This window comes from Mastomys coucha, unplaced genomic scaffold (genome assembly GCF_008632895.1).
Source record: "Mastomys coucha isolate ucsf_1 unplaced genomic scaffold, UCSF_Mcou_1 pScaffold22, whole genome shotgun sequence".
Classification (NCBI taxonomy): domain Eukaryota; kingdom Metazoa; phylum Chordata; class Mammalia; order Rodentia; family Muridae; genus Mastomys; species Mastomys coucha.
The window spans coordinates 156,139,773-156,167,310 of record NW_022196905.1 but is presented as its reverse complement, the minus strand read 5'-3'; the positions used below and the strand labels follow the sequence as shown (position 1 = coordinate 156,167,310).

The 27,538-nt window shown below is 48.8% G+C and overlaps 1 protein-coding gene across 5 annotated transcripts in view; it reads right to left on the bottom strand.

Annotated features, from left to right (window-relative positions):
• Atp11a (ATPase phospholipid transporting 11A) overlaps positions 1-27,538 on the bottom strand; it is a 110,033-nt gene that overhangs the window by 40,331 nt on the left and 42,164 nt on the right. For 4 of the 5 annotated variants that reach the window (XM_031339086.1, XM_031339087.1, XM_031339089.1 and 1 more), the window contains exons 2-12: positions 22,244-22,366; positions 17,927-18,016; positions 17,122-17,202; positions 13,128-13,235; positions 9,700-9,828; positions 7,336-7,439; positions 6,996-7,046; positions 3,917-3,981; positions 3,266-3,347; positions 1,915-2,065; positions 800-997 (exon numbers count right to left, since the gene is read on the bottom strand). In XM_031339086.1, coding sequence (XP_031194946.1) covers positions 800-997; positions 1,915-2,065; positions 3,266-3,347; positions 3,917-3,981; positions 6,996-7,046; positions 7,336-7,439; positions 9,700-9,828; positions 13,128-13,235; positions 17,122-17,202; positions 17,927-18,016; positions 22,244-22,366 — 1,182 coding nt within the window. Of the gene's footprint in view, positions 1-799; positions 998-1,914; positions 2,066-3,265; positions 3,348-3,916; positions 3,982-6,995; positions 7,047-7,335; positions 7,440-9,699; positions 9,829-13,127; positions 13,236-17,121; positions 17,203-17,628; positions 17,801-17,926; positions 18,017-22,243; positions 22,367-27,538 lie in introns of those variants that run through there. The other variant, XM_031339090.1, reaches the window with a different exon arrangement.

Here is a 27,538-nt window from a genome sequence, read left to right as displayed (position 1 = left end):
GGTCAGAGGATCCCTTTGAGGCTGGGTGAGAGGGAAGAGACAAGCCGTTCTGGGGTATTCTTTTCTCAGCAGATGAGGGTGCACATCAGCCCTATCTTACTTTGTGGGTCCCTGTGGGCTCATATAGAACACAGGGCATCAGCTATGAGCATCAGACCCGTCCTCACAGGCTAGGTCCCCAGATGGCTGTCCCAGGTGGTGTGAGCGTGGCCACACATCTGCCATCTCGTTCTGCACCAGTTTGGACAGGCAGGTCTCCGCTACTCATTTATCTATGGACTGCAGCATCCCAATCCTGAGCTACCAGAGCCATGGTTCTGCAGACTGCGTCCATGAACTCTGCAGCAGCCCACCCCAGGAAATGTCTTAGGGTTCTGTTTGCTCATCTACTTGCAAAATGTCATCTATAAAAGAAGAAAGCAATGCCTGAGAGCAAGTGCTGGGACAGTGGCCTCACTGGGCTCCACCCTCAGTCCACTGCAAGGCCCAGAATAAGTGAGAAAGCCTAAGGATTCAGTTACTCTAATCAGCTAATGCAATCGATTTTTCACATTGTAAAGTTTATAAAACCACACTGATGTTATGTAGCTCTTATAAAAAGATACACTCAGGGGAAAAGAGAAGATGCCAATGCACTTCCACGGCCACCTCTGCTCTGGACTTTCACCCACCGCAGCATGTCCACATGCTGAATGTGTGGCACAGATCAACTACCACTTATCAAAGAGAACTCAGACCACTAGGCCACAGTGGACTGATGCAGGGCTAAAAACGCATGCACTCTCTAGGAGACACTGACCTGTCCCAACTCCTCATTCAGATCAGACGTGTTGACCAGAGGCCCCTCCCCCATTTCCTCATCAAACATGTCTTCGTCCCAAGTGATGAAGTAGGAGCCGAGGAACTTCTGCATCTCCACAGTGACGTACATGGAGACCGGGATGATGTAATTGAAGAGGACCATGAAGGCCAAGAAGTCAGTGAAGGCCCTGAGGAACTGAGAACATTGGCTACATAAGGAAGCTGTAGGTCACCAAGCAAGGACAGAAAACCTCAGAGAGGTCATCCATTACCCTAGCCAGATAAGCAAAGACAAGTATTCCCAACCCAAAGACAAAGACCTACTGGAAAACGTGGAGCTCCTTGCCCATCATGTCTTGTTAAGACCAAGAATGGAACTGATTTGCTGGCGTCTCTGGGGAGGGACTGGGACAGGAGTTTATACTCACTACACTATCAGGGCTGAGGAGAGACCATGCTAAGTATAGACCAATGGCCACTTTTGATATTCATGATGTCCTTCTGTAAGTAACAGTCACCAAGCTCATGAAGAGATGGCATTTTTCTATACAGTGATTTTGACTTCAGGATCATGATCCCCCACCCCATTCCCTTTATCCTTGCTCTGGGACCACAGGCCTGCACTGCCACACTCAGCTCAGAATGGCTGTTCTGTAGAGTTTCATCATATCTTTGAAGTTATCAGGGAGATGGTGCACAGGCTCATACAGGGTCTGTGCTTGCACACAGGGCTACATTTGCACACAGCCCCTCCATACGTACCCCTCGGTGCACACTGCCCTGCTCTGAGGTCAGAGTCTTTTGTTTATCTAGTTACCACAAAAAGCAGTATTTATCTCAATGGTAGTATGCTGAGTTTTGGAAACATCGAAATGATTCTGGCCCTTCTAAGTTTCCTGTGGAAAGGAATATCTTCCAGACTTGAACATTCTAGTACCCAAGACAGCAGGCAGCTCACACCTGCCTACCCCAGGGCCTGTGAGGCACCTGCCCTAAGCTCTGGCTAGGCTCCATCCTGCCTGAAGCAAGTTCACCTCTGTAGTTTTCTAGCACCATCTTTTTGTGACAATGGCCTAAGGGTCACTTCCTTACACAAGGGACGTGCCTCCATACCAGATTCCTCTGGCGCTCTGACTCGGTCTTCTCGTTGTACCATGGCTCATCTCGGAAGGGCTCACTCTGCCACACATACTTCAGCACTGTGTTGATCAGGGCCTTGCTCACCAGGATGCAGAGGTACACGATCAGGAATGTGTTCATTGACCTAGACGAGAGAGCCCCACCTTCAGAGGCTGCTCTGGTCCTTCCTCACTACAGCCAACAGCACGGGGAACCCGGCAACACCCTAGAAAGCAGTGTCCAGTCTGACCCAATGAGACAAGACTCCATCTCATTTGCAGCTGCCATTGCCAATGCTCAGGATGCAGGACCAGAGCCATGGGAAGGGAAGAAAAGCTGCATGCTGCCAAGTGGCTGATGAGCCTCGCTGAACCATGGGAACTAACTCTCCTGCTTACAGAACAGGAGCAGCCAGAGCCAGCTTCGCTGACCATCAGGCATGACCAAAGGAACTTAGAACTTAGTGGTCATCACTCTGGAGTGAGAGAGGGGAATACCCAGAGAAGGGCCAAAGCCCGGCAATGCCTGGGGCTGAATCAAGGTGAGGTAGATTTGGGGGGAGGCTCTGGTTTTCAGGTCTGCTTCTGAAGTCCATGCAGAGCAGCCTGGCTGATGAAGAGTCCATTTTCATATGTCACATAGTGCAGACAGGCCCAGGGACGGCATCCCTAGTCCCTTGCCAGCATCCCACACATGGTGACTAACTAGCTCCTGGTGTTTCAGTCTGATCTCTTTTGGGACTTGGATTGATAGTTCAGGGCCATCTTGGTCTCCATGCCTGTGTAGATAGCCACGCCTGGAAGCAGAAGAGTCTGTGAGATGTCTGCCTACAAGAACAGCTCTGACAAGGGGCAGAGATGACACAACCTCAAACTCTACTTTCTCATAAGTCTAGTCACCTTCCTGACAGTTGTCAGGACTCCATTGTAGGAAAGCATTCACTGTGCTCACTGTGACCTCGCTGAAAGCACATCAGACACACGTGGTTCCCATCAAGCCCCCAGTTAAATAGGGGCTGAGTGCTAATTTCTTCCATGCTGAGGTTTGCCTGGGTCCGTGGATTAGTGAGGATGTGGGCACCTGTACCTGCCCAGGGACCTAGAACACTGGGAAACGACTGACAGGTGGAGTAGGAAGCAAGCTAGCAGAGAGGAGGCTGTGGCTACTCATCTTACCGGGGGACAGAAAGCTCGTCTCCAGAGTGACGGGCTCTGGAGTCAGCGGCCAGTCTCCAGAAGAGTGGCCCCAAGGACACTGTCCCAAAGGCACTGTTGGCCCAGAGACTACTACTCTATCCACAGGGGCCAGCGATGTCTGGGAGCTAGCAGCAGGGGTGTGGCCTTACTTTTCCACAGCAGATCTCTTTTGGGACTTGGATTGATAGTTCAGGGCCATCTTGGTCTCCATGCCTGTGTAGATAGCCACGCCTGGAAACAGAAGAGTCTGTGAGATGTCTGCCTACAAGAACAGCTCACGTTTCTAACCTAACCAGCAATCTACCCTAACCTACCCTGAGCTGGCTGGGTTCCTCACACTAGGACTTTGCTTGCATAGGATCTAATCTGCCCTTTATATTCTTTAGTGCAAATGCTAATGCACTGGGTAATCTGACAGCAGGGCACTACGTGTGTCTTAAAAGTCATTTCAGTATATCCAAACAGAAATAGCACTGTCAACGGGAGGTGCTAACAGGGATGTGCAACTTAGAGAAATCGCCTGCATTCCAGTACTCCGTGGACACAGTCATGAACACAGCTTCATGTCCTAAGTCGTGCATTAAGGTCCTTAATAAGCTGTCGCCTTCAGTGAATGGCTCTGTGGATTCAGGTTACATAACATTTATCTCTTAGCAAAAGTTGCCCCTGCACCAAATCCGCATCCGAAGTCCCTTAAGGCATCTAATGGCCTCTCAGGGTGTTGTAAAATAGTTTAGTTTGCTTAGTGTGTCCTGGAGTTTAGAAATAATTGTCAGTAGTTTACAAATTAAAATATTTACCGAAGATCTTCTCTGTGTTTTTGAGTGTGGCTCCTCTGAGAAGCAGGTTCTCTGATCCCAGTGGCCTGGAAGGCAAGAAGACCAGAAGCGGTATGATGCAGCAGGGGGTGGAGGGATGGGGTGGGGTGCAAGACTGAAAATCAACTCAATCTTTCCAACAGGAAGCTGTATAGGTGTGCATCGCTCATAGTGAAGATTGCCACAGTCCATCTGCAAACACACTGGGCTTCTCTGAGGTGAAGACGTCGCCTGCTGGGCTGTATCTAGCCCTCTGTTTTCCTGGCCTGTCGCTCTCAGGGGCTGATGTTTCACAGCAACATTGGAGAGGCCTCAAGGAAGTAGGTCACCTCCAACTCACTCTCAAATAATCAGGAGCTTGAATGTTTCAATGACACCCTACCAGAGGCCACAGAGCCCTCAGATGGGGTTCCTATCTGCAATACCAGGGGACACTAGAAATGTCACCTAGATCTGCTACAAGAAGAGACCTGAACGCAGGGCTAGCAACCTCTCTCAACACATCCCCACTGAGAGGGTGGCTGGGCTGGGACCTCAGAATGGACTGAAAAGGCTGAGACTTTGAGCTCCACATCCTTCAGTTGTTTCTCTCCCACCCTCAGGGCATGGAGACTTCTACTTGGTGTGAGCGCATTTTTTAATGTGAAGGAGGCTGGGACTCCGGGTCCCAGTAATGGAAGTTCTGCATGCAAAGATCATTTGGAAGTAATGCTGGGTGTAAGCCTTCCCTCCAAGCAGAGAAGGAAATTCAAAGGAGTGAACTAAACGTGCAAATCCTAGTGTGCTAGTGTCTCAGTACCCGAGTGTCGGGGAGAACCTGTCTGCCTTTAATTTACATAAGCATGTAAAATACACATCCGCCCTTTTGGAGAGATACAAATGTACTCCACACTTAGTGGGGCCACTGTGCTTGACCAATGCAGTTCAGACTACACTCTGCGTGGAGCCTCAGAGCTGCTCGGCACTTCATGGAGCTGGTCAGCAGGTAAGGGCAGCCCTTTTGGTCCGACAGCCACGGACAACACCGCTCCGCTGCCTGTACAGGGCTGGCAGCTTCTGTTAGCAACTTGCTGACAATAATTCATGTCACAAGCGTTAATGAAAACAAATGGCCTCACCTTAAATGGGTCTCTGAGAGCTCTAAAAATAACTTGACGACGAAATACTTTGCTGCTAGTGTGGACAGATGGAAGAAGAAATATAAGTGAGTGGGCTGGAATCTGGATAATCAGGAGCCTGAGAAAATCCAACATCTGCCTCCTGTTTGTAGTACTCCAAATATTTATAAACATCTTAAAAATCAAAATGACAAGCTCAACAACTTTGATGTTCAAAGGCTAAGTTAAAGCTAGTATCAAAGTATGCAGAGCATTAGGACCATGGTCCCCAGCTTGGTACCATAGCTTCGTATCAGTATGAAATTCACCGTCCACAGTAGTGGCTTCCTTGGATTCATCGATGGGCAATGAAAAAACATTTCATTTGCTCTTTCATCTGAAATAAATCAGCTCTCCACAGTCTAGTCTCTAAAGCAATAAGGAACTCTTCTTTGAAAACAAAAGCAATGCCTCCACCCCTTCTGTGGGACTGTGAAAAGCAGTCTGTGTTTTGGTTGAGCAAGTTTTAACTTTCGGAGACCCAGTGAAAGATTTTCACAAGGGACAGAAACAGTGGAGACACGTTCCAGACACAGATAGCTGATTCCATGAGCCCTCCAACTCCTTTAGCCTGTGCTATCAATCGCGTAGACAATCCCCCAAGCTCCCAGCATTCTGGCTGGACTCTACCCCCATAGTCGTCTGAGCACAGCCAGGTATGCCCTGCCCAACAGGCAGATAGCCCAGCCCACCCTATAAGGGGCAGTTTGCCCCTCCCTTCTCTCCTCCTCCTCTTTCTCTTCTTTTCTCCCTCCCCTCTTAGCCTCTTCTCTTCTCATCTTTACTTTCTCCTCCTCCCTTCCCCTCTCCATGCCAGCCATGCGGAGATGGCCGGCCTCTACTTTCCTATCTCTTCTCTCTCCTTTCTATAATAAAACATCTAACAACCATGCATTGCCTGTGAGACAGGACTCAAGCTTACGCCTAAAACAACAGGCGACCACTTCCTGCCCCCTCTCTCCCTTTGGCCTCAGGGCAGACTGAACTGCTCTGGGGCTCCTCAGTGTCTAGCCTCGCCTGTAATTCCCAAGGAGCGACCTGTCAATGACCGACCCCCACCCCCAGCTGTCTCCCTCTGCTCCTCACCAGGACTGGGATCCTGTGGCTTCACACAGCCAGACAACCACCTGGCGGGACACAGCGCACAGACAGACACACTCGAGTCCGTGCCCCAGAGTATCGGATCTCTCGTAGGACCTGAGTTATTCCTTTCCAATCCCTTTTGCTCTGCCACCTCCTATAGCGTGGTTCACCACCTGCGCTGTGCCCGACAGCCTCCTACAAGCTAGTGTCCTACTAACCTGCCCGTGGATGATTACCACAAAACAGGGTAAGACCTGGAACACTGGCACCAGACTGTGATCCAGCACGGGCAGGTAGAGGCTGGAGGATTGGGTGTTCAAGGCCTCTGTAGCTAACAGTGAGATAAGATCTCAAAAAAAGTAATATAAACAAACAAACCATTAAAAATGCAAGCTAAGAAGTACACAGACTGTTCCCTTAGAATCCTCACTGAGTCCCATGAGAGACAGGCCAGATAGGAATACTCTAGCGACTACTTTTTCCAGGTACTTCTCCCATAAGAAATCTGCCTTTGCTTCTGGGCAAATGTTTCCTCTTAGCATAGAATAATACCAGGATAGCAATAATTTGGAACTGCTTAAACTGCAAGAAAAGGTCAACTTCAAAATCTACTGAAAGGCAAGCCCCACATCAAGCACAGCAGAGGTGCCAGCCTGAGGCACAGAGCTCTCTACTGGGTGGCACAGCAGCATGTGGTGTGCAGATGGGGTCACTCGAGGCGGTTCCCAGGGCCTGGCCCTGGCCAGCTCTTGGGCTCCTCAGTGCGAACCTCTGTCCTAACAAAGAAGAGGACAGAGGCCTGGACTCCCAAGAAGACTCACCTCACTACAGGGTCATTCAGGTCATTGTAAACATTGATGCGCCCCACAAACCTGTAACAGAAAAGCTGGCTTCATTACTCAGTCTGCACCAGAGCTAGCCAGCCTACTCTCTGGCAGGACTGGGAGTGGCTTGGCCACCCCACTCTTCCCACTTTCTCCTCTTACTCCCTGTGCTTCTTCGCCCCTGGCTTCCATGGCATTTCTTAACACACAGACATAAAGAGCAGCGAGGCTTTCTTCTGGGGAAGCTGCGGGTCTGCCTCAGCGGTGCTAGTGTACAGCCACAGAGGCCCCTCCCAGCAGCGAACCAGGCCTTTTCTGCTCAGTGTGCTTGGCTTACTTGTAGAGGTCAGGCTGTGGCTGTTCACACTCGATGGTAGCATGCAAGCTGTCAACATCCGCCTCTGTGTGGAAGCCCTTGGTATCCTGCACTGCGTAGTGAGTCTGCAGGAGAGGAAACAGGAGTCGTACCCTGAACCTCACTGTACCTGGTTTCTGGCACACACCCAGAATCGGATCTTCATGCACATCCTGTGAGTCCTACTGTGAGTCCTACTGTTGAGTCTGATGCAAAGGGGCATGGAAAGATGGGACTCAGCTCTTGCTCCACATGGTGGATGATAGGAACTCTGACTCTCCATGCTTATTCAACATCCTCCCCTTAAAACTAGCAGGATGAAGGGCAAGCCTGGAACTTCTTTTAACCTGATATTTGATGCACTGCCCTAGAAGAGCTGTCAGTCGCTCATGCATTCCTCTTCTTTGAAAGTACTGTAGCTCCTAGGAGCTGCTAGAAGCATCAGCTGGTCTCGTTTCCCAAACTCTGCCACCAAATGCCCTCTTGTCACTGCTCTCTGAAACTGTTCAACTGTTTAAACCACAAGGTCCCTCAACTCTGAACTGAGTGCATCCAAATCCCCAGGAGGCTGCTAGGCCACTACTGTTAGGTCACCTTTGGATCTCAGGGCAGCAAGTCTGAGCAGGAGGCCCAAGAACTGCACGTCTAGACAGATGCCAACTGGCATGTGTTGCTGTCCAGGGCCATGTGGCCTAGCTAGCACCTGTAAACATGGGGATGTATCTCCTTTACCTAGGAAGGAGAACACAGGAATACAGGCGTGTACTAGGGTCTGGTCAGGAGGAACTGCGCCTCTTCATTTCAGCTCTAATAGTGAGTGTTGGGATGCATGGCATCATGTGGCTTGAGTGTACAGGTGGTTATATCACCATTTGTGTTGTTCAAGCTCTTACTGTACACTGAGAATCTGAGGTTTCTAATCAGGGATATGACAGCCTTTCACAGATGTAAAAAGTCCCCAAAGGGCAAAAAACGTCAGGCTGAGGTCATATGACCAGTGTAAGACTCCCTGAGGTTGGCAGAAGCCTTCCCATAATCTGTTCTTTCAAGGAAAGGTTCCACATAACTCCAGGCCTCAGAGCCAAACCAAACATACAGAAATGATGCCAGGAACCAGCCAGGCACATTGTGCAAGTGCACAGAAGTGCAGCGTGTAACAGGGACTCTAGCATTCCCCAAGTTCACAGCTGCTGCAGCCACAGTGCACTGCCCAGGTTCACAGCTGTAGCGTGCAGCAGGGACTCTAGCATTCCCAGGTTCACAGCTGCAGCGCGCAGCAGGGACTCTTGCATTCCCAGGTTCACAGCTGCTGCAGCCACAGTGCACTGCCCAGAACAGAACTAAGCCCCTGGGTCTCAAATCTACCCAGACACTGGGCCATTCTGTCTGAGTAGTCATAGTCTCCCTGGAATGGAGTCCTGCTCTCAGACAGGTCCACAGAGCAGGCTCTGTCCAGTAGAGGTGAGTGGCCTACAGGTAAGCTGTGAGCCCTGTCCAGGTACAATTCAAGTCACTAGGCACCTCTCCCCCAAAAGACCGTTGCTTTGTAGTGCCTAAAGAAGGCTGCTGAATGTCTGGATGGACTACCTAGAAAATATGAAACCTCCTGCAGGCCTGTGCACAAAGGGCCATGGATGACTCCCAAAGATGCCATATCCTTCACTAATCATATGAGAAAGTGTCCCATCTCACAGCGCGGCTGCCCGCACCTGCAGGAATCATTCCTAAGGTTCTCAGAGGCTGGTACGAAGGCACTGCCAGAAGTTTGCCAGCTTTCACAATCTCACAGAAGTTCTTCCTCCCAGACATTCCAGTTATAAGGCAACCCTATAAATTAACAGTACTATGTATTTTTGCTCACCTAATTGTCAAAGTTTTTAAATATAGTGTAGAATTCCATATGGAGTTCAAACAATTAATTATAGCTCCAGAAAATGCCTTACAATAATTTAACAAGACACTGAAGTAACAGACATGATCTGTAGAGTTCTGCCTGCGCAGTCAACTCTCTGACAAGAGGCATGGATTTTTATAAAGAAAGTGAAAACATTGTTATTCTAACAATCTGCTTAAGTCTGGGTTATGGCAGGTATGTCTGCTCACCTCATTCAGGGAGGAAAGAAGAGAGGTGGAAATGGGAGAGAACAAAGGGAAAGGGCCAGAGGGAGTGACCCTCAGATGGCCCTCGGGGGGCCCTGGAGTGAGCTCTGACCACAGAGGGAGTGACCCCCAGACGGCCTGGGAGGGCCCTGGAGTGAGCTCTGACAACACAGACATGCTCAGTCTGCACCTAGGATGCCAATCTGGCTCAGACCCTGAGCTGCACCCCAAATGCAGGCACATTACTTTATGGCTCGACTCTCCGTCTAGGCTGGCTGTAGTAACATGGCATGTGCCATCTGCCCGGTTGCTGGAGAGAAAGATCAGGTCACAGGGAAAGGTCTCATCTTCCTTCACCATGACAATGTCCCCAACCTGCAAGACATGGAGACGGTATGGTTACTGAGAGGCTACCTTTGTATGACAGCATACCCTGGGCTGGAATTTGTTCTCCGACTGTATCCTGTTCAGTGCCACAGTGTCCTAGGATACAGACCCATGTGGAGGCTTTCTGTTGAAATGAGGTTTCCCTGGGCCTCCATGGGCCACTGCAGACCAGAGCAGCTCCAGGGTAACCGGGAGAGAACATGTTGAAATGAAAACACAGACAACACTCTAACAAGATTATCACTAGTTCAGACCAAACCGGGAGAGAACATGTCGAAATGAAAACACAGACAACACTCTAACAAGATTATCACTAGTTCAGACCAAGAAGATGAGCTCATGCTGGTTAAAGGGCTTGAGAGTGAAGTAGGTCTTGGGGGGCGTCCAATCAGAAAGGGGTTTCCCAAGCTCACTCTGAGAGTTCTCAGTGGCCCATCACTGAGCTGCCCTGGTAGTCACCAAGACAGATGGCTCAGCCTGTGGTTCCCTGTACAGATTCAGAGCGTCCCAAGCCCATCAATCCATAAATGAGAGTGACAGATGTCATGGGCATGCTCGCAGTGACTTCTGAGGGTCTAAGACCAGAGTCACTCTTCCCAAACGGAGACCTTGATTTAGTTTTTCAGATCCCTTGTTATGTCTCATCATACATAAAACAGTGGCTAACTACAAACTGAGAGGGAAGGATGGGCTGCAGAATACAGGAGCATCATGATGGAGCCACTGCAGTCAGCCCAGCTATCTCAGCCATGGAGAGCTGAGCTAGTGTAGTGTGTCATATACAACACACACACACACAGGAACAAACACACACATGTTCACGCATACACACACATGAACACACATGCACACACACATACACACACAAGCACACATGTACGAATATATATACACTCACATATAAACACACCCACCCACACATATGCACATGCCCAAGTACACTTGACTAATAGAAGAGTACACGAAGCCCCATGCAGGAGGAAAGTAAGATAGCTAAAAATGGAGTTCTGACCTGAACTTCATACCTTAAAACAACAACAACAGAAACTCAGAGAGCTTACACAAAAGCATTACATTAAATTAGAAGTAGACAAGCCCTAGAAGCAAATTCTAGGACTCCAGGGCTGGGCAAAGAATATTTAACCATTATGCCATATTTGGTTGACATGTGTGGGAGGGCAATGGAGAAGAAGTGGATCTGAGGGAAAGGTGAGGTAGTGTGGGGAGGAGTGAGGAGGAGAGCAGAGAAGAGAAACTGGGATCAGGATGTAATATATGAGAGAGAGTAAATATAAAGAACATTTTAAAAAAAGAGTGCTTAGGCACAACATCAAAACCAAGATCCCTAAAGCAAATGAGCAGTGGGGCTTCCCCTTTATAACATCCTGCTCCGGAAAGCCTTGTGAAGAAAGTGACAGACACACAGTTAGCACTGAACTAAATACTCTTAAAAAGACACAACTCTCAAAACCCCATAGTAAAATGAGCCTCATCTCACACACTAGAAAAGAGTAAGAGATGGAATTGTTGCTTTGAATAAAAGGATTCCAGATAGAAAATGAGCAGAGGTTCACATGACCCCAAGAGACATAAATCTAATCACCAGGAGAAACAAATACACCCATAAGCTGGTGGGTCCCAAGGTGGGCACCCACAGGCTGGTAGCAAGGTAGAATGGGCGGCCATTCAGGAAGGTGTTGGGTGGTCTCTTCTGAGCCAGAAAGGGATTCACATTTCAACCAGTAGTTGAGTTTTAGATCAAAAGAAATTAAAATTGAACTTCATACAGAGTCTTGCACACAAAAGTTCCCAGCAGTTCTGTGGCAGAGGCTGGAAGCAGCCACGAGTCCTTGGATGTCTGAGTAGGTGCACTCAGGGGCAAGAAAGAAGGAACTGCAGATATCCACTACGCAGAAGCAGCTGAGACCTGGGCCTGGACTGGGTGAAGAGGCTCCACCCAAGAGGACACACCCTTCTTGGAGTGACCAAATCCTGGAGACAGACTGCAGCAAGTGCAAAGGAGGTCTCCTCTACTGCTTACGTCACACAATCTGAAATAAACGATGAAAAGGACACAAAGAACAGGACTAATTTCCTAAGAGCCTCCTGCAACTTCTAAGAAAAGAGCCTCACAGTTTAGTAGGCTGGAGTAGAGACCTCAGGAACAAGCTGGCCCCCCTCTGCTCGCCCCAGGGAACCAGCTTATTGCTATTCACTTCTAAACTTTGGAGACCAGATATTGAGCAAGTGATTCTCCTCAGGGGCTACTACACTGCAGAAGCACTTTCCTGCAATAGACACCATTTACTTCTGCTTTTAAAAAAGGAGTCATTCTATCTACAAGTAGGGAGACTCTGCAGCAGAGAGCCCTTCATTACAGAGCTGCACTCAAGCTAGGCCCCGAGTATGGCCATGTGGATGTGGTGCCAGGCAGCCTTCCCTAAGCTTGGCCCATAGGCCCCGAGCCTGAGCCTTCTGAATCCTGACTCTAGGGAAACATTCCAAACTCCTGTACCAGAAGAGAAGGGTCTCTTGGAAGCAGTGACACATGAAATAGCATTTATACACCAAACATGCTTAAAATGAGCATGCACACAGCCATGCATCAGTAGATTAATAAGTGCAATTGGGTTAGCAAACATATGTATATGCCTGTGGTCCATAGAAGGGGATGCTGTCCCACTGTATGTGGCTGGGCGCTTGGCCACATCCTGAGACATCCTCTGATCTCAAGCTGAACGGCTGGCTTATGTCAGGCCGGAGTAGGTAAGATTCATCCTGTACTAGGGATGGCTATACTTGCTGAATAGGGCAGACTGCTATCAAAGTGGTCAGGACAGGTAACAGAACTGCCTAGGAGAGATGGAGGGAGGTGGAGTCTGGTGAGGCTCAGGGACGGGATGGGTACCAGGAGGGAAAGTGACAAGAAGAGATCAAGTGCAAATTCACCATCAGGTAATGACCAAGGTGACGGCTGGAATGTGACTGAGAGAAGCTTTAACAGCTGCACTGTCATACACACTCTGCAAGTGCTTTCAACCGTCAGTACAAGCAGAAAGGCAAGCCGCCCTAATGACTGACACCATTCAGTGCTTTCAACAGTCAGTACAGGCAGAAAGGCAAGCCGCCCTAATGACTGACACCATTCAAACCTCCAACGAAATCAAGACAGGACAGTGTGGATACCCAACAACCAGTGCATTAATGGCAAACCTGCTTGGAAATTCCTGCTTTAAAATGATTCTGAAAAACATATTGGTAAGCCAGGCAGATGTGCTGGGCCTTACCCTCAACTTCCGGCTCTGCTTGCGGACCAGCTTGCCATGCTGAATGAAGTGCACAGGACACTGGTTCATGGCATTGTCTGCCTTGTGGCGAAGCCAGTCTTCATAACCCTAGAACCAGAGAGACGGAGAGAGGTGTGTTTAAAACAATCATGCCTGGGGGCTCTCAGCTCCTTGGTCCTTATCACTGGACATTCATTCTCATTCTCTCTCTCTCTCTCTCTCTCTCTCTCTCTCTCTCTCTCTCTCTCTCTCTCTCTCTCTCTCTCTCAGTTTTTTGAGATAGGATTTCTCTGTGTAGTCCTGGCTGTCCTGGAACTCTCTAGACCAGGCTGGCCTTGAACTCAGAAATCTGTCTGTCTTTGCCTCCCAAGTGCTGGGATTAATGCCACCACTGCCTGGTGACATTCTCAAACCACATTTAGGCTGCTTTATGTTTCTGCAATTATAGCTGAAATAAACTTTGTAATTAAAACTTCTATATAAACCCAAGACCTATGCTTGGGAAAAATAACACACACACACACATAAGGAACGAAGTCAAAGATGAGCCAGGTTTGAGGATTCTGCAGTGACAGTCTCCACAGTGGCTCAGCAGTCCCCAGGTACAGACTGCTTCTGCTAACCATGCTCCACCAGCTCAGGGCTCCGAGAACAAAGACGCATTGTTTCCAACCTGCTTTCCTAGATGACTGCCAAGGGAGAAATAAAGAGAAACCAATGGCAATTAGCTTCTTTTTCCTTTTTTAAAATTATTATTTTAGTTAAGATCACTCTCTGGTTGGTTGGTTGGTTTGGGTTTTGTTTAGTATTGTTTTGGGGTAGGGCAACTTAACATAAGCTAGAGTCATCAAGAAAGTTCTTCCCCAAGACTGGCCCGTATGCAAGTGTGTCAAGTATTTTCTTAGCTAATAACTGATGTAGAGGGCCCAACTCACTGTGGGAGGTGCCACCCTGGGCAGGTGGCCCTGCGCTATCTAAGGAAGCAGGCTGGGCAAGCCAGGCCTGGTAAAGCCAGTCAGCAGCATCCTCCCAGGCTTCCACACACCTTCTCCTCCCCATCTGCTTTTGGTCACGGTGTTGTAACACAGCCATAGAAAGCAACTGAGACTGTATCATTTTGTACTTGAGCCTGGTCTAGAACGTACTAGTAAGACTAAGTAGACCTTGAACTCACAGAGGCCCTCCTACTCTGCTTCCTGAATGCTGGGATGTAAGGTATGTATCATTATGCCCAGACTATCATTAAATAACTTTCAAACATCCCTCAGTTTTATATTGTTTAAAATTCCAAAAATAGCCGGGCGTGGTGGCGCACGCCTTTAATCCCAGCACTTGGGAGTCAGAGGCAGGTGGATTTCTGAGTTCGAGGCCAGCCTGGTCTACAGAGTGAGCTCCAGGACAGCCAGGGCTATACAGAGAAACCCTGTCTCAAAAAACCAAAAAAAAAAAAAAAAAAAAAAAAAAAAAAAAAAAAAAAAAATTCCAAAAATAAGTCATCATCATCATCATCATTATCATCATCATCATCAGTAACAAATCCTTACTATCTTATGGCAAGAATCAAGTGCCAAAGGTTTCTTAAATACAACACACACACACACACACACACACACCCATGTGGAGACCCCCACACCTGTCGGATTGTAGAGTAAATCCCAAAGCCAGCCACCTGAAGCACCTGCTGCTGGGTGCTCCACGGCTCCTTCCTGGGAAAGAATGTACTTAGCAGTTGACAGTCTGAAAATTATCCAGATGTCTCAAATGAAAAAGTGAATTCCAAGTACTGAAAAGCAAAGTTATGCCAGCCAGTGTGCTGCAGAAGGATGAAACAGGTATCTAAAGATTTACAAATGGCTTCAAGTTTATGGAAGGTCCCCAGCCTTCCTGGCCACCAGGCACACACTGAAATAGCTGTGACAGGGTGAGAGTCCAGCAGGGGAAGGGTTTGCTTGTACGGGGCAGATGTCTGGCCAGTTCCTCAGAAGCTTAGAGCAATTTTACCTGTAGATATACCCCAAGAATTAAGGATCTCCATCCATCAATCTTCATTTATCTCCAGACACAATAATTATTATTGGTTAATTAAAAATAAGCACATAGGAAGAAGGGGAAGAAAAACCAATACACACACACACACACACACACACACACACACACACACACACACACATAAAGAATCAAGAACAAAGAGCAAACCAGCGTGCACACAAACTCTCTGAGCAGTATGCATCACCAGGGTTGAAATGAACAGCGGCCAAGTGCTCCAGACAGACTGGGACAAACTAATCAGGTCTGCACACAGACTCCGGAGCGTCTCTCATTTGTGACATGGATCGAAGTTCTGACATGCTAGAGTGTGGACAAGCCTTTCAAACATTATGGTACCTGAAAGAGATCAGTCCGATAGGACAGTTTTCCCAGAGACACTCCCTTTACCTCATGACAGTCAGCAGGCCAGGCCTGGGCAGAAGCACACTAGGGGGAGGTAAGGCAGGGGCTGGGAGGATGGCAGCCCACGGAATCTAGCCGCACTGGCTGCCTCAGAATGTAGAGACCTACTTTCTCCTCCAATTCAAAGGCACCAAACCAGTGACTGACTGATTCTAACTTCTTTCAATCTGAAGCAAAGCCAACTCTCTATGCAGTGGTTCTCTATGCAGTGGTTCTCAGCTTGTGGGTTACCACCCCTTTGGGGACTGAACAACCTTTCACAGGGGTCACATAAGAACACTGGAAAACATATATTTACATTAGGATTCATAATAATACCAAAATTACAGTTATGAAGTAGCAATGAAAGTAATGTTATGGTCGGGGTCACCACACCATGAGGAACTGTGTTAGTGTCGTAGCCTTGGGAAGGCAGAGAAGCACTGCTCTACAGTCTTATAAATTAGCTGAAACAAACCAGACCACCCACTTAGAATGGAAGCGACCCCTGGTGGCAACGTGGGTACATGCCTTCCTGGCTGTGAGATCTTTTTTCTTAATTAAAAAATTAATTTAATTTAAAAATGTACAAATATTTTTAAAAACTTAACATTTAATCCTAAAATTTATGTGAAAATACAAAGGGTCAAGATCCAAAAGAGCAGAGTTGTACCGCTTATACATTTAAGTTCAAAATTGTACTACAGACTACAGTAACGAAGTCAGTGTATAAAACAACCTAGTCATGGGGATTATCAGTTGAACAAAATTCATATAGACATAACCCTCAAAATGGGGAAAAGATGGCCTTTCATTAATTGTCACTGAATATCTACATGCAGAGTAGACACACATACAATTTGGCTTATACAGTATCATATTTAAAATTATCATAAAATGTTGCTTAAATTAACAACTAAAATTATAAAACTTTTGAGAAACAACAGGGTAAATTTCAAGGCATTTAAATTATGTCTCATTCTTTACTATGCTGTCTCATGGCTAATGTTAGCTCAGAAAGTGAGAAGGGAATCCCCTCTACCCCACACAAAATAGTAAATAAGCCAATGGGAAGGCATGCTAAAGGAACACAGAATCCAACTGAATGAATTAGTAATGGCTTAAGCAAAAACAAGGTAAAAGTCCAAAGTTTCAAATAAACATTTGTAAATCCATGTTGACATTGGTAAAGCAGATGTGTGTCAGGCAAATCATCCGAGTAAGAACTGAAGTAACGTGCACACTTGGTTATGAAGGAGAGGAAGCCCATGTCCGCAGTCCTTAACTCTTAGACTGCTCTTAGTAATTACTTCCAAAGCACAGATATGAAATGGGGAAGGACAAACCCCACTCCACAGCGAGGAAATGAGCAACTGGCTACCACACAGGTGGATAATGGAGTTTGACTGACTTCTCACAGAGTCACACTGATGACAAACATCTGTGATGCTCACGGATGGCACTGCACACCTGCAGTCACCTCTCAACTACCTCACTTACACCAAGCTCACTATGAAAACAATCAATCACCACAAGAAACCACAAATCAGGATCCAAGTCCTACCTGCTTGATGGCTGTCACAGTGATGACGAAGAAGAGTGGGAGCCCGCTTGTCACTGGACTTGTGGGTGTGTCGATGATCAACTGTGGCGAGAAGAGAGCCCTGATGTCACCTTGGAAACACCTAGCAACCTGATGGGGAGTTGGCCCAGCCCAGCCTTTTCCCAACCCAGCTTCTTCCCACCTCAACACACTTTGCCGGGTTCCTCCTTGCCTAGCAACATGCACAGAAGGGTCACCACTCTGTCCTAGTGACTATAATGCTGAGGGAGGCTCCTTAAAGGGTGTGCTTAAGGAAAGTATGTCAATATGTGGCGAGGACACAGAATACCTTGTTTCATTTAGTCCATTCTACAGGTGTCACATGTGAGTTAGTTCTGACAGACTTCATGGTAGGAGGTTTTAAGTCATGTACAGCCATATGTAGAATAATTTAGAAAAAATGTTATACTGCTGTTCAGGAAGTGTATTCTACAGGCTGCATCTGCCCACACCATGCTGCATCCTTGCCTCTCTGGATGTACAACTGCTGTGGATTTTCTCTGAGCATCAGAAAGGAGGATGTGGAGACGCCAGGTGTGGCTGGAGATCTTGCTCTGTCTCCTCGTAAGGCTGGGAAGTGGCCACAGGAAGGTTCACGTACACATAAGGATCTGGAGGTACTCAGTCCAGCTAAGTAAGCCTCGAGAACGCAAGAATGAGTGTCAGGCAGCACATAGGGTGCTAAGTCCTTGATGTTAGTGACTGTGTGCCACTTACTTTAGAATCAAATGGCATTAGCTAAGACAGAAAGCCAGACTGCCCTTACCTGTACCAGGAAGATAATGAGGAAATAAAAGTTGGCTATTCTTCTGAACTGTTCAAATAAGTTCTTGGGTATGAAGTTCCAGAATGTGTACTGTAGAAAATAAGAGAGGGAATGGGTTGCTGTGTGTGGGATCCTTCTGGCACTGCAGGAGGGTGTGCAAGCGTGGATACAAACTCACCAGAACTTAATGACTGACATTGCTCATGGTTTTTACAATGCCTAAGACAAGCTGCTAAGACAGTGTACCCTCCAAAGTAGTCATGTCCGGATTGCCCAGCCCAGTCGTGAAGGGAGAACAAAGCACTCAGGCACTTTCTGTGCAGCACAGACGGTTACATCAGGTTATAGCTTCTCATGTCTGCTTTGCTATCAGCGACAACTGAGAGATACAGCACAAGGAACAGTCTGAGCTGTCTTGGGGTTGCCTCGCTGACGGCAGGGCATGGTGTCTGTACACATGTGCCCCTCCTACATGCTCTCACACACTTAGAACCATTCATCTAGAGCCTGGACTGGCACAGTGATAGTGGCAGGTCGGTCACACATCTTCTGCTTTGCTGATGTGCAAACTCTTCCTATCTGTGAAGACACGTGGGCCAGCACACGTCTCACTGCCATCCACACTCAGGTATCAAGTTCTATTTCCACTCTCATATCAGCAGAGGAAAGTATCCCAGCCTGGAAAACTGTTATCAATGATCAGGGAAAGAACAAAGTGGCTGCTTCACCGTGAGAGAGAGAAATGAGGACACAGCATCTCTCTTCCATGAAGATGTCTTGAGGCCTACTGAACCTCAAGAGACAGCAAACAAGCTCTGCTTCTCCATACTAATGGAAACTTTGGGCCAGGGTCAGCTGAGCTGTCTGTCATCCCGAGCAGAGTATGCCTGCTGGATGCTGTGTGTTCACACTGGGCAGAGTATGCCTGCTGGACTCTGTGTTCACACTGGGCAGAGTATGCCTGCTGGACTCTGTGTTCACACTGGGCAGAGTACGCCTGCTGGATGCTGTGTGTTCACACTGGGCAGAGTATGCCTGCTGGACTCTGTTCACACTGGGCAGAGTATGCCTGCTGGACTCTGTGTTCACACTGGGCAGAGTATGCCTGCTGGACTCTGTTCACACTGGGCAGAGTATGCCTGCTGGACTGTGTTCACACTGGGCAGAGTATGCCTATTGGCCTTTCTATGTTCACACTGGGCAGAGTACGCCTGCTGGACTCTGTGTTCACACTGGGCAGAGTATGCCTGCTGGACTCTGTTCACACTGGGCAGAGTATGCCTATTGGCCTTTCTATGTTCACACTGAGTTGAGGATAACCAGTGGCCTCTCTGTGTTCACAGTGAGCAGGAGCGTACCCCATTGGTATGTGAGTCTCCTGTTTGTACAGCCTCCTTCTCCCCTGGGTATGCCAATCTCTGGCTTTGTTGCTGGCATGAAGGATGGCTCACAGAAGTCCCACCTATTCTACATGTTGTCACAAGTGGAACACACTGAGAAGAACTGGGCACTCCTCTGTTTGCCAGCAGCTGGGAAATAAGATGGAGGTCCCAAACCTCTGCCATTATTCACTTCAAATGGATCCAGCCCACAGGTCTGTCCTTGACCATCCCACAGAAACACTAGGAGGAGACACTGGTCTTTAATCACTGTTTTGTGACTGGGAAAGGGTCTGTCATGGGAAATCTTAATGCTATGCGGGATTGCTGGTGTTGAGAGACGAGGATATGTGATATAGGGTCTAGCATGGAGTCAGGGGACAATAGCCTCGCAGAGCTCCATGCTGAGGGAACAGAATGGCTTCAGGGCACTTACCTCCTGTGGCCACTGACATGTTCCTGCCTCTAAGCTTTAGTTGCTTTATAAATAAGTTGTAGCCTCAGAAGGTTGCTCAGTGTTGAAATGATATGGTAAATATGGAAGTCACTCGTATAAGTACTCATCAATGAAATTCTGTATCCAAACTGGCAGAGGTAATCAGTTTCACAGTAATCAACAACAGTCTAGCTTTCCTGAACACATGGGTGTGAGGTGGGGAGCAGCAATGGCAATGGAGCCAGTGTTTACTTTGGCAACCCCCTGAAGGCCAAGCAAAGATCCCTGTGAACTTCATGCCCCAGGACCATTCTGCACAAGGCAGTGGGCAGCAAGTCACTGCTCTCAAGAGTAGTCTTGCCAAGACACAGCAACCTGTGTGCGGCCAAGGCCAGGCAGAACCAGGCAGAGCCATGCAGGCAGCCGTCTTTCATCTTTCTTCTTCCATAAGACAGGGACTCCATGGATACAATGGGAACTCTGACCAAACACTGACCACCGGGAATGACAACACCCCCCCCCCCACAGGTTGGGGCTTACTGCAAATTGATGTCCCTGTGATTCCTCATAGGACAAACACTGTCACAGCTCCCTGGTTTAATCAAACTCAGAGGCTCTGAGGCATTCTTTGACATGTCTAAGATAGAAACAAAACTTCTTTGGATACACAGACACATTACTCTAGACATATTCTACAAAACCTTTGTATACCTGTTGAACAAGTTAGCACTTTCCATGCACATGAGCTGTTATTTAAGCAAAAACAATGATAAATTCCTAACGGTGTCTTACAGCCCAGTATCAGCTGAAGTCCTGGGCCCTTGCCTCTTGACCAAGAGCCGACCCTTCCTTCCTGAAGTTGAGTGGTACTGGGGCTAGCTTACGTGTATCTCCTCCCTGAAACATCATGGCTCCTTGTCAGTGAGCCAAGCACTGATGCCCACACAAGTACCCACTTCTCATGCTGAGCCTGTGGGAAGCTGAGAGGAACAGTGCTCAAGTGCCCCTGCCCATCCCTGGCCTGGCCTCCCTCTGCCCACTCTCTGCCCAGAGTGTTGACTTAACTCTGTTGGTTCCTGCTGAAAGCTTCCTGGGATGAAGGAGCCTCCCTAGGAGAATCCACTTCTGAATACCCCTGGGGCCTGCAATTCCCACACACCCTCCCTGTGGATTTCCTTTCCAGAATTCAAGGAGGCTGTGGTAGTTCATGTTCCCCAGGGACAAAGGCAAGAAAAAGCCTGAGAGTCACTGTGGGCAACAGGCCCCAAAGGGCTAAAGCAAAGGACAGAGGGTGAGGCTTTATATCTCTTCAAACATGGCTGTGGCTTCTATTAGCTGCAAAATCCTTCAGCCTCTCGGAGACTTCAGTAGGCTGCTCTGCTCTTCACAGGCATCGTGTACACTCTGGACACCTGTCTGCGCGAGTGTGTGTGCGTGCACACACTCACACAGTCCATGAGTACACACAGCATCAGCAGACAGAGCATGTATACACATACACACATGGACACAAATATGGACGCACAAAGCATGGGCACACATACACAGCCATGCACAGCATGAGCACGTGTGTTCCTGCACGCGCACACATGCACAGAGGTAGGCACACTCAGAGAGAGCTGATGGAGTATCAGTGCAGCCTGTGAGCACAGGGGCTGGGAGGGGTGCTTCTGGCCGACTCTTCACTACCACGCACTGTGGCCTCAGGGGACACTCATGTGGTGGGCTTTGCTCCTGAGTGTTTATTCAGCTATGCTGTGCTTCTGGACAAAAGCTATTGTAAATATTTTAACTCCTATCTTGTAAAAAAAAGACCTTGAGAAGCTGTGCTTTGGAGTCATAAGGTCTTCTCAACAACTTGGGGTTCTGGGACATAAGTGGCTCCTCCAGAGAGCTCTGCATGACAAAACACCTGATTGTAAGTGACACAGGCCTCCTTGAGAGCCTTTTATGACCTAAACAGACCTACCACACTAGTCTATCTCTCTGACCATCTGGGTTGGACTTACACATCTGCACCTGCACCTGCACCTGCCCCACAGCAAACACAGCACACACATGCCACACCTGCAATGCACACATAGTATACATACACATGGTATACAAATGCATGTGTTTTCAAGTATGTCTGTTCTGGAAAGCCATGAGTCTTCACTCCCACCCTTCAGACATTCCCAGATCTCTCTAGGTAAGGACTACATTTCCACATCCTGCTGGCAGGCCCTGTTGCCAGACACAGAGCCAGGCAATGTACCTGGAGGGGCAGCAGTGAGGTGTGGTCCAAGAGGAGTGAAGAGGATAAGGCCTTGCAAAGCACACCTGATACCCCTGTGCGAGTAGAGAGCTGCTACCTGGCATGGGACAGAAGTGCAAAGCACCACGGCTGCTGGGGGAGCAGGGGCTCCCTAGGGACAGCTGCACAGGGGCGTCAATGCTGCTCAGAAGGGGCCATCCCATGTCAGCCTTTCTCAGGCAGCAATGCAGATCAAACAGTGAGGCTACCTTGGAGGAGACGATTCTATTGTCGGGGTATCTCTGTGGAATGTAGGCCTCTGCACCTGGAGGGGGCTCCTTGTGCCCGACGTAGATGGTCCGACTGTCCACCCAGTTCTCTTCCCCTGCACACTGTGGATAGAAGAGCATCGTCAGCATTTGCCTGAAGCTTGGAGTGCTGATCTTTCCCACAATGCTGTCAGGTTGATATGGAAGTCACAGTCCCATCCTGCTCTGTGCCCAAGTACATTCTGACAAGGGTCACATGGGGCTCCCAGGTTCCCTACCATGGCCAGACACATGGCTGGCTTAGCCCTCCAGTGAGAAGGGGCTTCAGTTCTGTAGCCAATTCCCCAGGCAGACACTGACATGGTGAGAGGTTATCTGTGCTCAGAGGCCCAAAGATCTCCTAACAATGGATGCTGACAGGAACAGCATGAGGCAGGGGGATTGTGCATTTCAAATTGTAGAAAAGGACACAAAATACATGGCCAGGTGCTGGGCCCAGAAGATCAGGAGGGCCTGGAATGCACTTCCCTCCTGGGTGACCTTTGTTGCTAGGGAAACTCTTGAGTTCAAGGCTAGCAGAGGTGTGGCCAAGGAGCCCAGTACCTGTACCTCCCTTACGCTCCTTCCTGGCTCTCTCTCTAGTCCTTTCTCTGTTCAGATACCTGCTTGCACAAGTGGGAAGGGTCATGAAGCCCTTCCCACTTGTGCCCCACTATGCTATGCTACAAGATGCATGCATGGCATAATTCTGCAGAGGGTGTTTTGTTTTGTCTCTGGGCATGCCTGTACCTGCTCTTGTTCTTTGTTTGTGCAGCAGTCTGAATAAACAGCTCAAACTGCAACCACAGTCCCAGGAGCCAGGCAGAGTGAGAACCACTGCCACAGGAGCCAACTCTGCAGCCCTGGGTCAGATGCAGCATGGCCACTCCCAGGGCAGTGAATGGTCTTATTCCACAATGAGCCACGGAAGCATTCCCTCATCAGATTCTCAGGATTCACCTCTAACTAACCCATGCCCAGTGCCTGAATCCTCCAAGGCACTGTGGTTGCCCAGCAGGCACTACCTTAGTCAGAACAAGGCCCAGCAGCCCCTCCTGATAAGAGATGATTTCTCCTTTTGTAGGAAGGCTGAGGGTAGGAGTTGGTGACCAAAGTCTTGTTAAGGGCTACATATCCCACGACAGCCTAGTGGGCTCCACTCCTTAATCACAGAGATGCTCTGAGATAAGTGCTATACAAATACATGGGAAAGAGAAGAAGCACAAATACCTTTCAGTGCTTGATAAAACTCCCAGAAACCTTTGCACTAAGCTTCAGGAGTAGCTATGAGTCCCCACTAAGAGGTGAAGGCTAAAGTCACACCAGGTCTCAGGAGCGTCACTAAGAGGGGAACTAACCCCTTCCTGTCTACCCTCAGGAGAAGAAGGTGTGGGGTGAAAAGGCCTGCAAGCATGTGGAAGAGGAGCCCTGCACACTGCAGCACCCCCTGCAGCCACCCACATAGCTCCTGGGGAATCTCACTCCTCCCAGCTGCTTTGAGACCCTCGGATCATGCACCTTCTTAAAAGGTCTCATAGACCTGGCTGAGACAGATGCACCAAGCTTAGTGGCTAGGGCAGGCTCAGCTGAGCTGTAGGGAGCTCCAGGGAAGGGTTAACCGCAGGGAAGCACGGGCCAAGACACTAAAGGCTCTCGGTGTGCTAACACTAACACAGCAGTTAAATATTAATTCCTGCTCTTCCTGGCCAAGGCCAGGAGTTGGAGATGCTCCTAGGAATCATTTGACTGCCTGAGTTTTTAAAAATAAAACTCATAAGCACATGTCTCTGACAGATGACAAATCGGGCTGACCACCAGAGGCTCAGATCACAGCAAGAGTGTGAGTAGTCTTGTACTTTGAGGGTACAAGACTGCTGTTGGGGCTCGGCCCCACCAGAACAAATGGATACTTATTAGCAACAACTAAAGTCTAAACCAGCCACAGGACCTTGTTCACATGACTAATTAATAAAGTACTAAAAAGAACAGATCAATAAATCTGAGGCAAGTGAGGCAGACAGCACTTCCATGGATAAACAGATAGGCTCTCTCATGTGCAGCATGGGAGCAGACAGAGGAGACTAATAGGTTGGCAGGGAGGTGACAAGATGGAAGGAAGACACTGACACAGATCACTGGGAACCATGCAGAGACCCTGGAAGGAGGCAGGGGCTGTGGAGGCCAACCCTGAGCTCACAGAGGCCAGCGAGGAAGCACTTAGCTGGGAGCCATAAGCCGCCCGCAGCTGCCGAGGGAGCGCAGCCATTCACTGAGGGAACCCAACAGAGGTCACTGCTCAGCCTTACCTGCCTTTGCCCAGTACACAGAGGAAATGGGATGGGGTCCTCCAAGACCTGCCACCATTGCTGTTCCTAATGACAGTCTGTACCTCCACTCAAGATTGTGGGAGAGAAATATTATAAAGCAATCACACACGACTCTGGAGTGTAGAAATAACCATCTAGATTAACATCTTTGATATATTGGCACCAGATTAATTTTTAAGGAGAAAATTAAAATACAGATTTTTTCCGAACAGTCATTTGTGCTTGGTACCTCTTCACTGTGGGCAGTGGGCAAGGAAGCAGAAAACCATGGGAACATGTAAGGCCTAACGTGCCTAAGGAGCACAGCTGGGAGTAGGCGCCCACTGTCTGTGCTCTAATCTCAATCATGTGACCCCTGTAAAGCACAGAGAGGACCCTACTGTAGGTGCAGCTCACACAAGGAGGACAGGGAATGTTCCAGAACACACCAAAGACAAGGCCACTCTAACAGGAAGACATCATCCTGCCAGCATTCAAAGAAACTGCAAGGGGTTTTAAAAATACAGAAGTACAATTTGTTACCTCCCTTACCAGTCTTATTTACATCCTGTAATTATGTTCCTGTGTCCCTCCTCTTGATGGAACTCTGCAGCTTTAGCTTAACCCAGCCCACACTCCATCCCTCATAAAGTCTCTGGGATCCTCTTCCCACCTGAGCTGCAATATGCTTCTCTGATAATTGTGGATGGACCACACATCTTTGTCACACAGTACATCAAAGGCCAATGGCAAGGCTGCTAGAGTGCGAACACCACGAGCGGCGAGTTCTCCTAGAGGGCTCCATGATCTGGGCGGTGTTGAGCCTTTCGGGAGAAGCTCATCCACATCTGAGTCTCGACATAGACCATGGAAAGTTCCTTCTAGTGGGTCTGGTCAAGATTGGATATTGGGTTTCCATCAGACTGGACAGGCTTCCCCTACTCAAAGAAAGATGCAAGAGGAGCCCTAAAATCCATATTTGGTCAACATCTCAATGAGTTCCTACAAAGCAACACTTCCCGTTCTCTTCCTCTGGCCTCAAGCCCGAGGTCACCCAGAACTTGAGTGTTCCCAGCCCCTGAGGGGCATCACCGAGGCAGGGCTGAAGAGGCCCCCTTGACCCCTCCTGTGCAGGCACAGGGCCAGTACTTTACACACAATCCTCTCCATACTCTTACTCCAAAACAATCATGAACAATCATGAATAGCAGCCAACCTGAAAGTGGGTGCGGAGCCCCTGGAACACCCACTTGGTTTGTCTCTTCTTTGGGGGGCGGGGGGAGTCCAGGCTGGAAGATGACTTCCACTTCACTCCCAGGGCTAAGATCTGTAGGCCGACCTTGTGGACCAGAAAGGGCAGCTGTACAGGGACAGTGATGGCCTTGGTACCACACAGGCCTCTGATAGACACACATCAGACACACCTTGCCTTGACCACAGGGTGGGTAACTGTGTCTGTGTGCACTTGTGCATAACGCCTGGGGTTATGTCATCTCCATCTCTCAAAATAAGCAGCATCTCAAGGCATCTCTTAAAGAAGTCAGCTCACCACAGGGTCTGCTCTCTCCCAAGCCCAGAGATACTTGGGCTGTTCAGTATGAAGAGACTGATGAGAGAGAGCCAGTTAGTCATCGTCAGTTATGAATAGTAAAGGCAGGTCAAAGGTCAAAGGCACTCAGTCAAGTGAAAGCCACTTAAGAACGCTCGACTAGAGAACACTGGAGTTGCCTGCACCCTGCTCATCATAAAAAGCACTGCCTGGAAGTCTACAGCCCTCTCTGCATTCCTGGCTGGTTCTCCCCTCTCCAGAGACAGTGAAAGTTCTGGGTCCTCTTCAAAGATGAGCAGGAGATATGCTGGCAAGCATGGCCGCTACTAGCCCAGTTCCCCACTGCACCGCCTCCATGCAACCTCAGTGAAGTGACACCAGCATGTCAAGGTCCGGCAATGCATCCACCGCTACAAGAAGGGTTGTTTCCAATCACTGTAAATCTGATCCTCAGTGTCCCTCCTCCCACACCCCATCACACAGACTCCTGTCCCAGGGAACAACCCCTGGCCCTCCCTCACTTAGGACCCACACAGCGGAGAGAAGGGAACAGAGCTTACTCTCTGCTGGGGATGGCTGCACCTACATGGGCCATGCCGTCACACTAGAGTTGTGGCCATCAGAGTCTAGGCAGACCATACCCAAGGGAGCAACCCAGGGCAGTATGCACACTGTAGAAGCTGCAACAGGAAACACATAATGACATTCCAGGACGCCATCCCTGCAGGCGGCGGGCAGCAAGTACACACAAGTGTCTCAGGAGCTCCAAGGAGGAAAAAACTAGAATGTTCTTGTCAGCTGGACCCTGAGCTCAGGCAGGCAAGGCCAGCCACAAAGGGCCAACAGGCACCGGCAAGAGGTGCAAGCCAAAGGTGTGAACTGCGTGGCTCTGCTTCCAGGAAGCAGGAACGGCTACCAGGGGGAGTGGGCACAGGAGGGAGAGAGGGAGGGAGGGAGAGCTCCAGGGGGAGTGGGCACAGGAGGGAGAGACGGAGGAAGGGAGAGCTCCTCCATGGAGATGAAAAGGCTGTGACCCAGACTCTGCTTACAGCTGCACACATTCGAATCACTGAACTGCTCTCTTTGGTGGGTCTTTGGACATCCGTCCCATCTCCACAAAGCTTGCCCTCGGGGTCATCATGTTTTAAGTAGGTGTGGCTGGATTTTAAGGGCTTCTGCTCTTCTCCGCTTGTGTGGACACTACTCCTCTTCTACCACTAGGTGGGTGGGCGGAAGGACACTGGCCTTCCTAAAAGGCTGTCTTCCCTCAACTTCAGTGGAAACAAGCAACACTCTTTAGGTTTAAGAGGGAGTTTTGTTTAGTGGCTTTTAAGCTACTTTGTTTTAGTTATATATTTCTGTGGGATGAGGTTACATGTGGTTATGAGCTGCCAGGAACTA